The sequence below is a fragment of the Ammospiza nelsoni genome, chromosome 3, assembly GCF_027579445.1.
Source record: "Ammospiza nelsoni isolate bAmmNel1 chromosome 3, bAmmNel1.pri, whole genome shotgun sequence".
Taxonomy (NCBI): domain Eukaryota; kingdom Metazoa; phylum Chordata; class Aves; order Passeriformes; family Passerellidae; genus Ammospiza; species Ammospiza nelsoni.
This window is the reverse complement of record NC_080635.1, coordinates 76,081,991-76,097,182: the sequence shown is the minus strand read 5'-3', so window position 1 is coordinate 76,097,182 and position 15,192 is coordinate 76,081,991. Positions and strand designations below refer to the sequence as shown.

Sequence of the window (15,192 nt, the reverse complement as noted above, 5' to 3'; positions counted from 1 at the left end):
AGTCTGGCCCACAGAAATAACAACTACCTGCTCAAATGTCTTAAACCATACATTTCCTGAGGGGAAAAGATTATATCAGCTGAAAACCTACATGTTATGGTCATTTAAAATACCCTGTTAAGCTACAGTCATTTGAAGAGTTCACTGAAGGATATTAGGATATTAAACATGAAAAGCATTGCACTGTGTTGTTTAACTGAATCTGTGTTTTCATCTTGTGTACTTGAATGCTGGATTGCAGAACGGAACATATGTTCATGTGGGTTTTTATGCCACATGTGGATTATTTTTTTAAATAAATGAAATTATATAACAACAATCCCACACATATACTTGGTTGCAACATTTCAAGGGCTGGTTAAAATTCTCTTAGAATGCACCCTGGCTTCTTTATTTCATGGTCAGAGAATATTACACTCTACCATTCATACTCAACTTCATTTTAAGATTAATCTAGTTAATTTAGCTTTAAAGTAGCATTATATATATTTGTATTATAGTTTGTGGAAACCTGAGGTTGTAGAAATAAGTTTTTAATAATCATTCCAGTGTTACTGTTAGGGAACCTTACATTGCAGATCCTCAGTTTCCCACAAAGCTCATCAGCCACTCTTCATAAATGCCTCACTTTGGTGTTTTGCAGTCACGTATACAACTCTCTCCTTTGCATTAACACAGTCTATATATTATTTTATTTTGCAGTTCTTTCCATATGGAGATGCTTCTAAGTTTGCCCAGCATGCCTTCCGAACCTTTGATAAAAACGGAGATGGGACCATCGACTTCAGAGAGTTCATTTGTGCCCTGTCCATCACCTCACGAGGCAGTTTTGAGCAAAAGCTGAACTGGGCCTTCAACATGTACGACTTGGATGGTGATGGTAAAATTACAAGAGTGGAAATGCTGGAAATTATAGAGGTGAGATCAATATGACACTCATGAACGTCACAATGTTAATAAAATTTGATTCCTTGTTCACTCAGACTTTAGATTTTAGGTTTACCAGAGGCTGTAGGGTACATTAAATGCACATTACACATTATTCCTGCACTGACTGGTGCCCAAGCACACTCACGTTTGTTAATAGATGCAATCTTGGAGAATTGCAGAGAGTGCATATGTGCATATAAGCTTTTAAATATCCAAAGATTTTTTTCCCCTGATGAATGGATTAATCACAAGAACAGCACAGGATTTACAAAGCCCATCTCAGTCACTTGACACCCATGAAATTATTGCACTACAGCCCAAGTAGCTGAAGCCTTACTGGAGATTAACTTCAGATGATTACAGAAATTTGCAGGGATAACAACACGCTATTTTAAGTGAGCTCTCACAGGTGGGCTTTAGGATGACCACAACTTCTAAGAGGAAGGATAAAGTTTACCACCTTTGTCATCTGCCACAGTAGTTAATACCAGATTGTGCCCACCTGTACACAGAAACCTATTTAAGGGCGGTGACTTCGAAAACAAATTATTCAGAATTTATGTGCAATATTTCATCTGAACAATTGATACAGTGAGTAAGTTACAAGAGTTTTACATTGTGAAACAGGAAGCCAAAGAAATTAATTCTGGGATGCAAAATGTAACCATCAAAATAAACCTACATCTAAAGAAAGTAAAATATATTCTTCCTTGTTTTACGTATCTGGACTTTGGATCCTTATAAAGAAAAGCAAAAAAAAAAAAACCCTAAAACCAATCTTTAGAGAAACTTGCAATCATTTTATTGTTAGAACATATTTCCAGAATTTGATCACATCCAAGAATTAGATTGAATTTCATGTTGAATTTTCCATTTGGTTTTTTTCCAAAGGCCATCTACAAAATGGTGGGCACTGTGATAATGATGAAAATGAATGAGGATGGCCTGACGCCTGAGCAACGGGTAGACAAGATCTTCAGTAAGATGGATAAGAACAAAGACGATCAGATCACACTGGATGAGTTCAAAGAAGCTGCAAAGAGTGATCCGTCCATTGTATTACTCCTGCAGTGTGACATTCAAAAATGAGCTCGTGTACGACGCGTCATAGACTGCACAGAAGTTTAATGTTCCATTCAGTTTGCAGCTATTTCCACACACACAAAATTTTGCTTGGACTACCTATAAATGGACTTGCTTCTTGTGTTTGAAACACTTGTGTGCATGAGAATGTCATTTGCTAAAGAATTTTAAAAGTATATATTATAAAAATAAACTGCCACAACGTGATGTGTGCAATGTCATTTCATAACAACCCTCTTCCTCTGAATCCTGTGCAGCAGGCCTGTGCTGCAGTGAATTATATTATTTATTGTTCCTGTTTTACTGATGCTAGCTCTGTGTCTCCTAGACTGAGTAATGTTAGTGACACTGAATTCCCATGGTAATGTTAACTGTTTATTATAAATCATGTCACCATTCTGCTGTAAAGTAGTACTGGACAGACAGAAGGGAAGAGCTTCTCGGCTCCCAGGTCTGGTCCACACGTGCTTGTATTGTCAGTGGATATAAATGTACTTCATTTGCATGCCTTTTAGGTTTGCCTTAAATCTTACCTCATTTGCATCCCTTCAATATGGAAAGAGCTATGTCAGAGGAATGCAGTATATTAAAAAAAAAAAAAGAAAATCCTGCTAAAATTAACCCTTTAATTAAGAATATATATAAATATATATATATATAATGTTTAAAATATTGTTTTATTGCAAGTTTAAAGGTTTTATTGGAAGTGTATTGATCTTTGCCAGAATTTTCAAAAGCTTCCACAGAGGTTGCAATATATATGTCCCAAAATAAATTTATAACATTTGACCTTTTCCCCTAATTCTTATTTCATGTCTTCAGCATGGTAATAAAAAAAGAAAAAGTTCAATCTCTTTAATTATCTGTCACTGCACACTGGGAAATATGTATTTCATTATTGAAGCATGAAGAAAAAACTACTTTACACTCACTCACTAGAAGAGTCATATTATACAAAACCAAAAGTTGTAGTTCTTGTATTTAAGGCTGGAGCAGCTGTTGATGCTCTAAGATGCTACTGCTAAGATTTACCAGCGCAGCTACTAAACCTGTGCTGAGTTTTAAGTGGTGTAAGAGAAATACAGTTTATTTGATCACCCTAAACCTTGTTTTTAATGTTTTTTTCCCTCCTGAAGTAAGAGAGTTCCCTCTTACCATCTGATACTAAACTACTCTGTGTTTAATATAAACAGACACGATGTTAAAAATCACTACTGATAAATTAACCATGACGTATGATGACAAAGGAGGGATAGTGAGACGACCCAACTTCCTCTTCAGTTCTATGTGCACAAATCAAGTTTCTCTCTATCCTGTGACAAATTCTGCACAGCCTTGGGAAAGAATGAAGAACTATCAGACTGCAGAAACTGCAAATGAAAAAACTCCCTATGCCCCATTTCCCTGATGCTTTAAACAGTTGGTTGCTTGCTGGATTAAAAGAAAAAAAAAGCAATCTGAACACCTTATAATTGCATGTTTGATATTTCTTCCTTACCTTATGAAGAAACAGGACCGTACTTTTAATAGCTAAAAATCAAACAATAAAACATGACACAAACCAAATAATTCTCTGTATTTTCAAATTTAAAAAGCAAAGATTATCTTAAAGGGAAAAGGAAACAAGCAACAAAAAGCAGTGTTACATAACTTGCTAGGAGTTGTTGTGGGGGGGATCACAGAATCGATGGCTGCCACAACCACAGCCATACTATCATTTTTGGGTTGCTTTGTATTCCAAACAGCAAAAGCACAAATGTCAACTACAATTTTTACACTAGAATTTTACTACAGACTACACATATAATAGTCTTAGCAAATTAGGGAGAAGTACACTCACTTCATGTGTTCGGCTGTAACTTAAAATACACATTCTAGAAATTACATATTTCTGAGAATTATATGCTCACATTGAATACTTCTCATATTTTATGCCTCTGGTTTGCATACATGAGAAGCAATTTCTCATTCTATGTTTCCCTGCACATTGAATTTATGTAGCTAGACAGGTTCCATTTACTTAAGTGCAGCATTAAGATGCACTGCCATCCAAAATGGCCAACAACTCAAAAACACAGTCAAACTCAAAAATGTAACATCAGCACTGCAATCTTCTCTCTAGGTAGCCACTATAGTAAATTATGTATTTAAAGAACCAAGAATATGATAGGTTGGAGACCTTAGTAGGATCACTGCAGAAATAAGTGCATCCATGCAAGGGCTTCAGTAATTGTTTATTCAGAATTCATTCTCTACCATGAAAATATGCTTATAATAATTATACAGTCAAGAACACATCTTCATCAAGTACAGAGGTAGAGTAGAATAAATACAAAGTACTGATTTGAATGAAAGACCAGAATTGTTGACAGCTCCTCCAATATTTCAAGTAAGTCTATAAAAGCTTGGGGGAAAGCTGAAGTGTTAGCTCCATAGGAATGCATTAATTTTCCTTAATCTCTTTTCTCCACACAACTCATTATAGAAGACTAATGAAGATAAATGCTTTACTCTTTCCTGCCTCTGCACTTTTGCCTTTTTTTTTTTTTTTGGATGCTGAAGAGAATCAGGAGGAAATAATGCGATGCCATTTTATTATATACTGTAAAAAGGTCTGAAACCTACCACAATTTAATCATAAAATCAAGTCAAGCTCCACATGTGGCTCATGATCATGTCCTAGAATCAAAGAATTGTTTGGGTTGAAAGGGACCTTAAAGTTCCAACTCCCTGCAGGCACATCTTGCATTAAAACAGGTTGCCCAGGGCCCCATCCAGCCTGATCTTGAGCACTTCTAGAGATGGGGTGTCCACAACTTCTTGGTATAACCTATTCCAGTGCCTTATCACCCTCACAACAATTTATTCTTCATATCTAATCTAAATCTACTATCTTTCAGTTTAAAGCCACTCTCCGTTGTCCTGTCACAACAGGCCCCTGTAAAAAGCCCTTCTCCAGTTCTCTTATAGCCCCTTTAAGTACTGGAAGGTGCCACAATGTCTTTCTGGAGCCTTCTCTGGACTCAATAGATGAAAATCTCATTTGTCTCCATAGCAGAGGTTCTCCAGCCCTCTGAGCATCTTTGTGGCCTCCTCTGATCCTGCTCCAACAGGTCCATGCTCTTCCAACGCTGAGGACCCCAGACCTGGGGGCAGTACTAGATGCAGGATGTCACAACAGTAGAGCAGTAGAATCACCTCCCTCAACCTGCTGGTTCCAGACAAGTTTTGGCAAGCATGCACTTCACATAGTCCTAAAGGTGTAAGTACCTTGAATTATGGAATTATAGAATTGTTCAGATAGGCAAGGACCATATATAGATCTCTTTCCCAGCTCCCTGCTTGAAGGAGATGCAGGAGTCTATTCAATAGACTCCAAAAACTTCCAAGGACAGAGATTTCACAGCCTGCTTGTGTAACATGCTCATATGCCTCTTACCTTGATCATGAACAATCCCTCCTGGTTTGCTCAGGCAGAACCTCCCCACTTCAATCCATGGCTGCTGTCTCTTGCAGCATGCACATTAACAAAGCCTGGTCCTGTTTGTCAGTAACATCCTCACAGTGCCGGGAGTCTGCCCATTACCCTGGGCTGTCTGAAGTCTGCCAGGAGAGGCAAACGGCCTCAGGGCCTGGTGAAGAAGAGCACAGAAAGCTCCCTTCAGCCCCAGCTGTATCTGTGTAGCAGTGGAAGCTTCCCCAGTTATGGATGACGGTGTAGAGCTTGCTCCCCTGCAGCTGCTGGATCCCTGAAGCTGTGCCAGAGGCCTCTGGACAGCGGGGTGTGCTGAGGGCACAGGTGGCTGTGCAGGTCACAGGGGTGCCTGATGCCTCTCTGAGAGGCTGGGGCTGACAAAAAGTTTGGAGAGGGTGTGCTATGCTTGAGGAGCTGTTGCCAGGTGGAGGGGCTTCAGGAGGAAGTGAACAGGCTATGTGGTGTTCCAGTGAACAAGCACCAGGTAAGTTATTTACAGAGAGGTCACAGTATCAAGACTCCCAGGAGTCTCAAACCTCCATTGTAGTGGAGAAGCAGGTGGACTCAGAACCCTGCAGGGTAATTAGTCAAGGGTGTTTTAGTCAAGGATCTGCTCAAGATGAAGGCTGGAAGCAGGTCACTCCACATACTGGGAGGAGGTTCCTCCTCCTTCTCCTTCTGAAAACAAGTAGGACTGGAACCTTCTACAACAGGTATGAGGCTCTGGAGCAAGGCTAGACAATGAGGTGGGCGAAGGTTCTATTGGGGCAGAGGGGCCTCCTAAAGCAACACCTCCTGTAGCCTGCATCAAGACCTCCTCTGATAACAGCAAAAGAAGGGCAGCAGTAATAGGAAACTCCCTTTAAGAGGAGGGAGGTGAGGGAGGGCCTGACATGCATACCAGACCCACCTTATGGCGAATTCTGCTGGCTCCCAGGGGCATGGATAAGAGAAATTACTGGAAAACTCTCCAGTCTAGTAAGGCCTCTGATTACTATCCACTATTGGTCGTTCAAACCAACAATGACGAAAAAACAAAGGGAATTGCAAGGACAATCAAAAGAGACTTCAGGGCTTGAGTTGAAGGCTGAAGGATCAGGAGCACACATAGTTTCCATAATTGTTTTGGTAACAAGGAATAATATTGACAGGAATAGGCAGATCCACCAGGTCAACACATGGCTCCAAGGCTGGTGTAAGCAAAAAAACTTTTTTTTTTACCATGGGACGATCTATTGAACACCTGCTCTACTGACACCTGATGAGATGTACCTATCTCAGCGGGGGAAAGAGCTCTAGCACAGGAACCAGCAGGGCTCATTGACAGAAATTTAAACCAGCTTGGAAGGAGGAAAGACAAAAACAGGCTTGCCAGTGGGGAGTGATGGAATGGAGTGGTTTCTCAGAGAAAACTAATGGGATCCCTCCACCTCCTTCAGGTTTGTTGGCTGCAAAGCACCACAGCTGAATGTAATGCACATAGCATGAGGAACAAGACCATCTCAAGCCTTTGGCCCAATCCCAGACATTTGGTATCACTGGCATATGTGAAACTGTGGGCTTAGTCCTGTGACTGGAGTGCCCTGTTGGATTGTTACAGGCTTTTCAGGAGGGATGGGCAGGGCAGTAGTGGCCGGGATGGCACTGTAAGTCAGGGATGGAGCCTATAGTTGGAAATGGCACAGCTGCAAGCCTCTAAGAAAGAATCAAGGGACATACAAACAAATAAGGGACAAGTTGCCAGAAGTCAGCTGGTGGGTCCTTTACAAATCAGCATTTTTTATGGATCCATGATTCTCTAAGGTGGATTTCCTACCTAGCTTCCATATTTTAAAGAAACCTACAAGTTTAATACCGTGCTGCGACTGAAAACAAATTACGCTACCAAGTCAAGTTAAAACTTACACTGTAATAAGGTTTTATTGAGGAACTGCTATTCAGTAAGAAAGTGCAGAAACTGCTGATTGTTGTTCTCTGAGTAGGCTCAATGGCTCCTGTAACCATGTAACATCAACAACAAAAAATCCCCCAAAACAACCAAAAAGAAATGCAGCTGAACTCTAAAAAGTGGGGGTTTTTTTGAAGAGTTGCCAAAAATTTCAAGTTCCTAGAGAAAAAAAAGAACAGGACAAGAAAAACAGGTTAATTTGAATGAGTTTGAAAAATCTGCTGCTTCTTTCTCCATCTTATCCCCAGTAAATGCTTGCAATATCTAAACAAATCAAGTTTAAGTACTCTGGTCCCAGGGAAATGTGGAAGGGGAGAGAGGGCAGCAGACCCAACAAAACACAGCTCTACAATGCTGTAGAAAAGTTAAATTATTACTTCCCAAAACTCTTATTCTACTTCATTCCTATATATTGGAAAGACTTGTGTCTCTGTAATTTATTATAATAAAATTAATATTTGGAGACTTATTCTGTACCTGGAAACTCAAGAGTGTGTAAGAACCAGTTCAATGGAATTAAGACTCTAGGTTTATAAAGACACAGCTTGCTGGGTTTTAGAAGCTCATGTCCAAAGACACTCAAACCCATTAAGAAAGGAATGAGAGAACTATTTTCCCACCAAGATAATATACTACATATAAAATTTTCCCTTTTCTCTTTATGAAAGTGTAAATTCTAATAGTTGCTCATATTCAGCTACTGTGGGTGGTTTCACTGGAAAATAACTGAAACATATTTTACTGCACATATTAATGCACATTTAAGAAATAAAGCATAGCTAGGAAGAAAACAGTATTTGTAACTTAATGCTGATTTTAAGTGTGTAGAGACACTAAAACATTACCACAAGTAACAGTTCAAACAGTTTATTAAAATATTATTTATAGTTATACAAAATATATTTCAATATTTTCAGAAGAAAAATCAGAACAACAGATAAAAAATTCTACAACTGGTAGCTAAAAATATCAACAGAATGTTCAAAATTTTCTCCTTATCCAAACTGTGCTTATTCTTCTTCTGTGTACACACAGTAATCCTTTAAAAAATAATTAATAACAATACAGAAATATCTTCCTGAGAGTATCTAACAATTTAACATCTTTTTCAGAATCAGGAAGCAATACTTTTACATATATTATTACACATTTGTCCTCAATATAATACCATATTCATACAGAAATACTTATTGATCTTCATCTCTGTCATTCCTATTGTGGAAAGTCAGTGCTCTTTGGTCTCTTGGAGGGTCTGGCATACGGAGGATGTGAATATGGGGACTCGTAGGCAGAGAACTAAAAATAAAGGATGCATCATTTAAACAGTGTTTCTTCTCCGAGAATTTTAGTACTTCCATTTGATTCTTTAAATTACGTATTTTCCTTTAAATAACTCCATCTTTTTTCTTTGACAGTTTTAAAAAACAGTAACATAAGGTGAAGTTTAGGGTTCACTGAACTGATCCTGGGCCCGAGTTGAATAAAATCTTGAGGTAAAGACAAACACTCATTTCAATCATGTGATTTCTAACAATTAAGACTGCCTTAACTAGAGAAAAGGTTCTTTTACCAAAACCTCCAAATGAACAAATGATGAAATACAAGTAAGGATTTGCCTTACAGTTACTGAAGTAGCACACACTATACACACATGTAATCAATACCAACACACCAAGAATGAGCTAGTTTACTAAACATAAATTCACACAGGCTTTTCCAATGATTATCCTACATGGATTTTTCCTGAAGTTGCCCCCATATTTTTCTTAAATTTAACGTTTGCTGAACATGAAACATGGAACAATGTAAACAGTAACTATACAAAAAAATCCTGTGTGTTTACTAGTTTCAGAAAATCTCCACAAAAGCATTTCCACTGAAATAACAACAGATACCACTACTCTGCTTTTTATATACTTTAGTGAGGGAAGACAATTAGGAATAAATCAACTTCTTTTTGAAGACTGCTTTAATTACCCTCCCAGGCTTCACTAGTTACACTGGGTTAATAGAGAGGAGCTGGCTGCACCAGGTTAGACACATAACTGTCCCCTTAAACTGGGAATGGCTCTAACTTAATACAGAGGTTTTGAAAGAATTCTGAACCACTAGATGCCAAATTTAAAAGATGGTGTAAGCTATGACTCTCTAGATCAGCAACATTAAAACCCAGAAAATGAAATCAACTCAAATGACAAACCCCTTTAAAGTAGTATAGCACTAACTGAAAAATTCCTTCTTTTCCTATTTTTGGGACAGGAGAGGGACATACAAAGCTAGGCTAAGAAGAGCCTGTTTGACAAAATAAAACATTTCTAAAAGTTGTTATTTCAGATAAACTGTTCCAAGTCCCACTGAATTACCATTATGTTAAAAAAACCCTTTAAATTCACAGACCTGCTTCAATTTTTATGTTCTACTGTGACAAACAGCGAAATTTCTTTCTCCTCAATTTTTTCAACTTTCACTCCTTGCAATTCTTTTATCCTGAGATAAACCACAAGAGTATTACCTCATGCTCAGGGGGGTGAACAAAATGAACTGTCGATAGGGCTGAAAATCAGCCCTCTCCAGAATCATGTCGATGGCAATTCTTCTGTTAACCATATCCTAAAGACAAAAGATTTGTCAGGTAGTGGTACTGACAGTAAAAAATACATTAGAAAGCATGATTCTAGAAAACCTACCAGAATTAATTGCTATACAGTCAAGGCTAGCTAAAGAAAATATTTAAGTAAGACTAATAAAAACTAAGAAAACCTGGAGAAACATTAGGGTAAAAATCTAAAAGCCTGGGAAATTCTTAGACTGTACTTTTTAGCATACATGGGCAATGGAAAGCTTCGATTAGAAACAACACACATTCATCTAATTACAGTGTTTTTCTATTATCTTTGATGTACATACATACTTTGATGTACTTCTTACTTTATTGGTATACTGAGATGAACTGTACTTTAGCTGAATAATGTTTCCTGTAAAATCCTGTCTGAAAAATCACCTGAAAGGATTTAAGTGTTCCATGAAACCTATGATATTATGGAGCTTGTTTTTACTAGGATTATTATTGTTAATATCACTATTACTATTTTGAATGGAACCTCATGCATTAGGCTTACTGAAAAGGATGCACAATAGGAAGCTGTTACTAGGAGGGACCAACCAAGCTCTACTGCTGTGCCCTGCTCCTCATGGAAGCACAGCTCTCCCATGAAAACACACCATGGAGTCCTCATGTGGTGGGCCTCTGTGACTACACCAAGACTACAGAACGTGTGGACAGTAAGGCTGCATTACTGGCATTGGGGTGGAAAGACAAATTGTTTGGAATAATTTATGGAATAGATGACATGCAAGCTCTTTGCAAGGCCTACAGTTCTGAGTATCCATCCTTTTCTGAAAAGATGGACAAACTTCTCCACAACTAACTTTTACAAGAGGATCTAAGATTTGAAAGTTGTCTGAAAAATGACTGTTTCACTACCTTAGATGCGTACTGTCCTTTTTAAAATTCTTTAATAGAAACTGTATTATCTTTGTTCCCTCTAAGTGATTCCTAGTAAATAAATAATTGATGAGGAAGGGACACTGAGACAAAATTAAATAAGGCAGTATCAAATCTTTGTCTCACAGACGTAAATATTTTCTCAAACTCATACCACCCTGCATATTTAATAAATAGGAAATAAATCTTAAAAAAAAGAAAGTAAATTTCAAAATGGGTTAGTGGTCTGTCCACAGAAGTTGTGCACAAAAATACGATTTATCAGTTTTACCAACATTAGTATTTATTGTTCATTATTCTGCATTCCAGCATCTTGCAAGATGCTCCTAGCTGAAGTATGAGTTTCTATAAAATGAGTAGCAGCAGTGAACCCAATTGCTACATTTGCTCTGAAAAAAACCCACACTGACCTCAAAATTGGCAGAAATCAAAGCACATGTCAAGCCCAGAATGTCCCAGCAATCTGCAGAGTCAACCTCTGACAACACAGTACCAGCTGATTTATTATTTTTGTGCTGAACAATGGTTTGAGCACGTAAATTAACAGAAAGGCTCATATTTCTGGATACCAACTTCAGAAACACAATAAACATCAAAACTCATCAAACAAAGTATACAAGATCACTAATAAATTTTGTTTTGGGGGATTTTGATTTTGGTATGGGAGCTTTTTATAATTTGCAGTCAACCATAGTGGTTTTAAATTTAATCAAATACAAGTAACAACCCAACTATTTTACTAATTTACACAAATCAGAATGGAAGATATAGTTTAAGTTTAAACTATATACCATGTAGACATCAAATTCATCCATGCATCTGAAAGGAGATTCAGAAATGTTCCACAGAGAAAGAATGAAACAAACTGTGGAGAAGGAACGTTCACCTCCTGATAAGGATCTCAGATCACTACGGGCAGCTCTTTCTTCCTCTCGAGGCTGAACCTTGAAATAAAAATAGTGGACCAGTTTTTAAATCTGAGATGAAGACATACTAACAGAACCATAATTTTAACAGCAAAGACATTATACATGAACAGAGATCACTTGAAAACACTTTTCTGCATTTCACTGCAACTGCCATTCTAGAATGGGATGGCCCCTAACCATTTAGTAACACATTTCTAAGATCACTGCAATTTCTTCAATCACAGTCATACACACTGAACAGATTAAATGACTCTGCCAGAGTTTTGTTATTCAAATCTCTATTTCTAATAGCTGTTACACGGTGTTGAATAAATGTCAACATAAATGTTTACATAAGAGTAAACTCCCGTGGTTACCAAATACAATAGAAGAACAGGTAATTGATTTACAGAAGAATTTTAAATGAGGAAGGGATTCTTTACATGGAATACAGGAAACATTGTGAACAGCCATTTGGTTACATTGATTATGATGACATCTTGTGGTGCTCCTTCTCTAAGATGAAACTAGGGCATTTTCTTGCCCGGCTAACTGCATTGCCTTTAACAAGTTAAGCAGGCAAATAGGGATTCTTTTGAAGTGGAATCTTTTTTTGCAGGGAATTGTTTGCTTTTTGCAACTTATATTCCTTGACTAAACACAGATCTCTTTTGTGAGATATGTGACACATCAGCCATTGAAAAAATATATTCTGATAAAGCCAAATAAAGACCTCATATTTTATGGACTGAGTTTAGTTCTTCAGATACATGTGCTTCACCTGTCTAATTAGGACTGTGACATATATTTATGTTGTCACTGCACATTTTTCCCCTTAATCCCTAAAACTGAAGTCTGCCACAGAAACAAAAGTAAATTAATCCATGATAGAACTTTTTGGGATGTACGTTAAAAGATACACAGAGAAAAACCCACCAAAGTTTACCTGCATTAAGTTGTTTAAATAACCGCCAGAGCCATTAAGAACCACACAAATACTGCTGAACTTCCTATCAATGATCCAGGAATGAGTTATTTTGAAAAACTGGATGACCAATTTACATTTATTCCTTTTCATCTAGCAACCATTTAAAATAGCAACGTTTTCTGTCCTTGCTTGTTTTCAATAACATCCTACTGTCACCAAATGGGACTAAAGAAACTTATTCAACACCTATTTGTTGTGATTAAGCAGACACTTCTTCACTGAGGCTTTTGGAAACTCCTCCAATGTGTGTCCCGCTCCACAGACAAAATCCAGCCATTTTTACATGCTTTTTCTGCTGAATCATTGTTACATAAGTTCTTTTACATACTATGCATGCATAATATGCCCACTCTTAAATTTAACCTTTGCAATGACTGGTTTTGTTAGTTATATAACTTCATCAGCATTCTTGTCCTAAAACAATCATTGGTCATCTCTACTGAGGCCTACTGATTGGAATATTCCAACCAAGATGGGTAGGGTAGGGGGATTCCCAGCAGCATGACTGGTATGCGTGACAATCTCCATAGTTTCCTAACCAGAACATAAAAGTCCAGCAATTTCTTGCTGCATATTTCAAGCACAACACTCCTAACATTTCTACACCTTATACTTCACAATTTTCTACTTGTAATCATAACTACCTCTTTTATATGATTAAATTGATTACTTGATCAGAATATGTATAACATTACGACTTCGTGTATCACCTTTTGCAAAGGGAAAAGCAATTTATGCTATCATTTGCAATGCACTTCTAGTATCTGAGACTAAAAAAGATAATAATTCATTATATATTATAGTAACTGAAGAAATATAAAATAACTTACTGTTATGGAAAGTGTCTCATTCTTGTGATCAAACATTATATGTCCAGAGCAACCTCGAACACGTAATAAATGCTCAAAGTGGAGTTTGCATCGCATAGAAAGGCTCCTTAAATCAAGCAAACAAACATTAGGGGAGCAAGTTTCTAAATACATGAAAAGCGATTTTCATGTACAACAGATTTTCATCAACAGTTCCACATCATTAAGTATTAAGCCCTCCTCCAATAACAGTATTCCCCCAAAAATCAACTGCACTCTCAAGCGGGCAACATTAGACATACTGGAGAGAATCCTTTTGAAGAAAGGAAACAACAAAAATCTTCATGGATAAGCATAAGATATTAAGGGACTGAAGCAAAAAAGAAGGGGTGTACACAGATTAATGGAGAAAAAGCTGTCGAATTATAGAATCTCAATCAAGAGCTTCAAAATTTTCAGCACAGAGCAGAGGAGAATCATTTGGCCTAAAATGAAATTACAGGACTCAGCACTAGTGATTATAATCAATAAAAATGACTGACAGCCCAGATTATTTCAAGTTCCAGTATGTTGTTAACATTTTACTGACCACAACCAGCATTCAAACAGAACTGCCTTGGATGAAGTCATCACAGTTGAGGTCTTTCGGATGAAACAAAATACAGGCTCCACTATCTCACTGCTTTTCCAGCTGTCAGTCCAGGCTGCCTCTGAACTCTCAGGCACAATAAGCTTGAAAGTGGTAGCAATCACAGGTTAAAAAGATTGCTGTGAACACTGTCTCAAACTCACCTTAAGAACTGCCGATACACTTTGAGCCTCTCTGCCATCACTTCATCCAGCACCCCAATAAATCTCCGTAAGTTCTTTACTTTATTGCTGGCATCCTCGTACCTTTCCTTTGCATGCTGAAACTGCCTGTTAGGAGCAAGGTTTGGAGCAATATGCATTACATTAAAACTGAGCAATTGTTTTAAATGCTGAAAATAATTTTGATAACCAAAATATTCAAATGAAAACTTTCTTGTGAGAATTTATGTGAAAGCTAAATGCATGTGATAAGTAAGACACTGTTCACAATAAAATGTGGACAAAAATTGAATCTTAATTCTATTTTTAATTCTTCTGAAAATAAATTCTTTCACCAGGGAAAATGAATGACTGGTTTCTCCACGGTCAAGAATATCTGAGGGGAGTGCTTCCTTGAAATACACTCAAGGAGCTTCCCAGCTTGTGCATTAGTTACTCAAACTACAATTATGCTTAATACTCAATGCATCACAAAACAATGTGGCGAGTTAAATTCGTTTTGTTGTAACCGGGGATACTTCAAAACATTAAGAGAGTGTCTGATTATTGGTAACATCATATATGTGGCACACATGCTGCTGAAAAACCACTGGAAGGTGTTTCAGGACTCTTAAGCCTGTTCAGTACTGGGAGAATGAGTACAAAACGTTTCTACAGCTTCATAGATAGCTTGAGTAGTAAAAACACACATAAACACATAGTGAGTCAGTAAGAAAACTCTTCTTTCCCCTTTCTT

At 37.5% G+C, this 15,192-nt stretch overlaps 2 protein-coding genes across 6 annotated transcripts in view; one reads left to right on the top strand and one right to left on the bottom strand.

Annotated features, from left to right (window-relative positions):
- VSNL1 (visinin like 1) overlaps positions 1–3,117 on the top strand; it is an 87,034-nt gene extending 83,917 nt beyond the window's left edge. For all 3 annotated transcript variants that reach the window (XM_059467993.1, XM_059467991.1, XM_059467992.1), the window contains exons 3-4: positions 703–918; positions 1,822–3,117. In XM_059467993.1, coding sequence (XP_059323976.1) covers positions 703–918; positions 1,822–2,019 — 414 coding nt within the window. In that variant the 3' untranslated portion in view covers positions 2,020–3,117. The remainder of the gene's footprint in view (positions 1–702; positions 919–1,821) is intronic.
- Positions 3,118–7,403: 4,286 nt separating this feature from the next.
- Positions 7,404–15,192, bottom strand: part of SMC6 (structural maintenance of chromosomes 6) — a 38,463-nt gene continuing 30,674 nt past the window's right edge. For 2 of the 3 annotated variants that reach the window (XM_059467816.1, XM_059467817.1), the window contains exons 23-27: positions 14,439–14,564; positions 13,668–13,773; positions 11,733–11,885; positions 9,949–10,046; positions 8,288–8,732 (exon numbers count right to left, since the gene is read on the bottom strand). In XM_059467816.1, the coding sequence (XP_059323799.1) occupies positions 8,624–8,732; positions 9,949–10,046; positions 11,733–11,885; positions 13,668–13,773; positions 14,439–14,564 (592 nt within the window). In that variant the 3' untranslated portion in view covers positions 8,288–8,623. Of the gene's footprint in view, positions 7,596–8,287; positions 8,733–9,948; positions 10,047–11,732; positions 11,886–13,667; positions 13,774–14,438; positions 14,565–15,192 lie in introns of those variants that run through there. The other variant, XM_059467818.1, reaches the window with a different exon arrangement.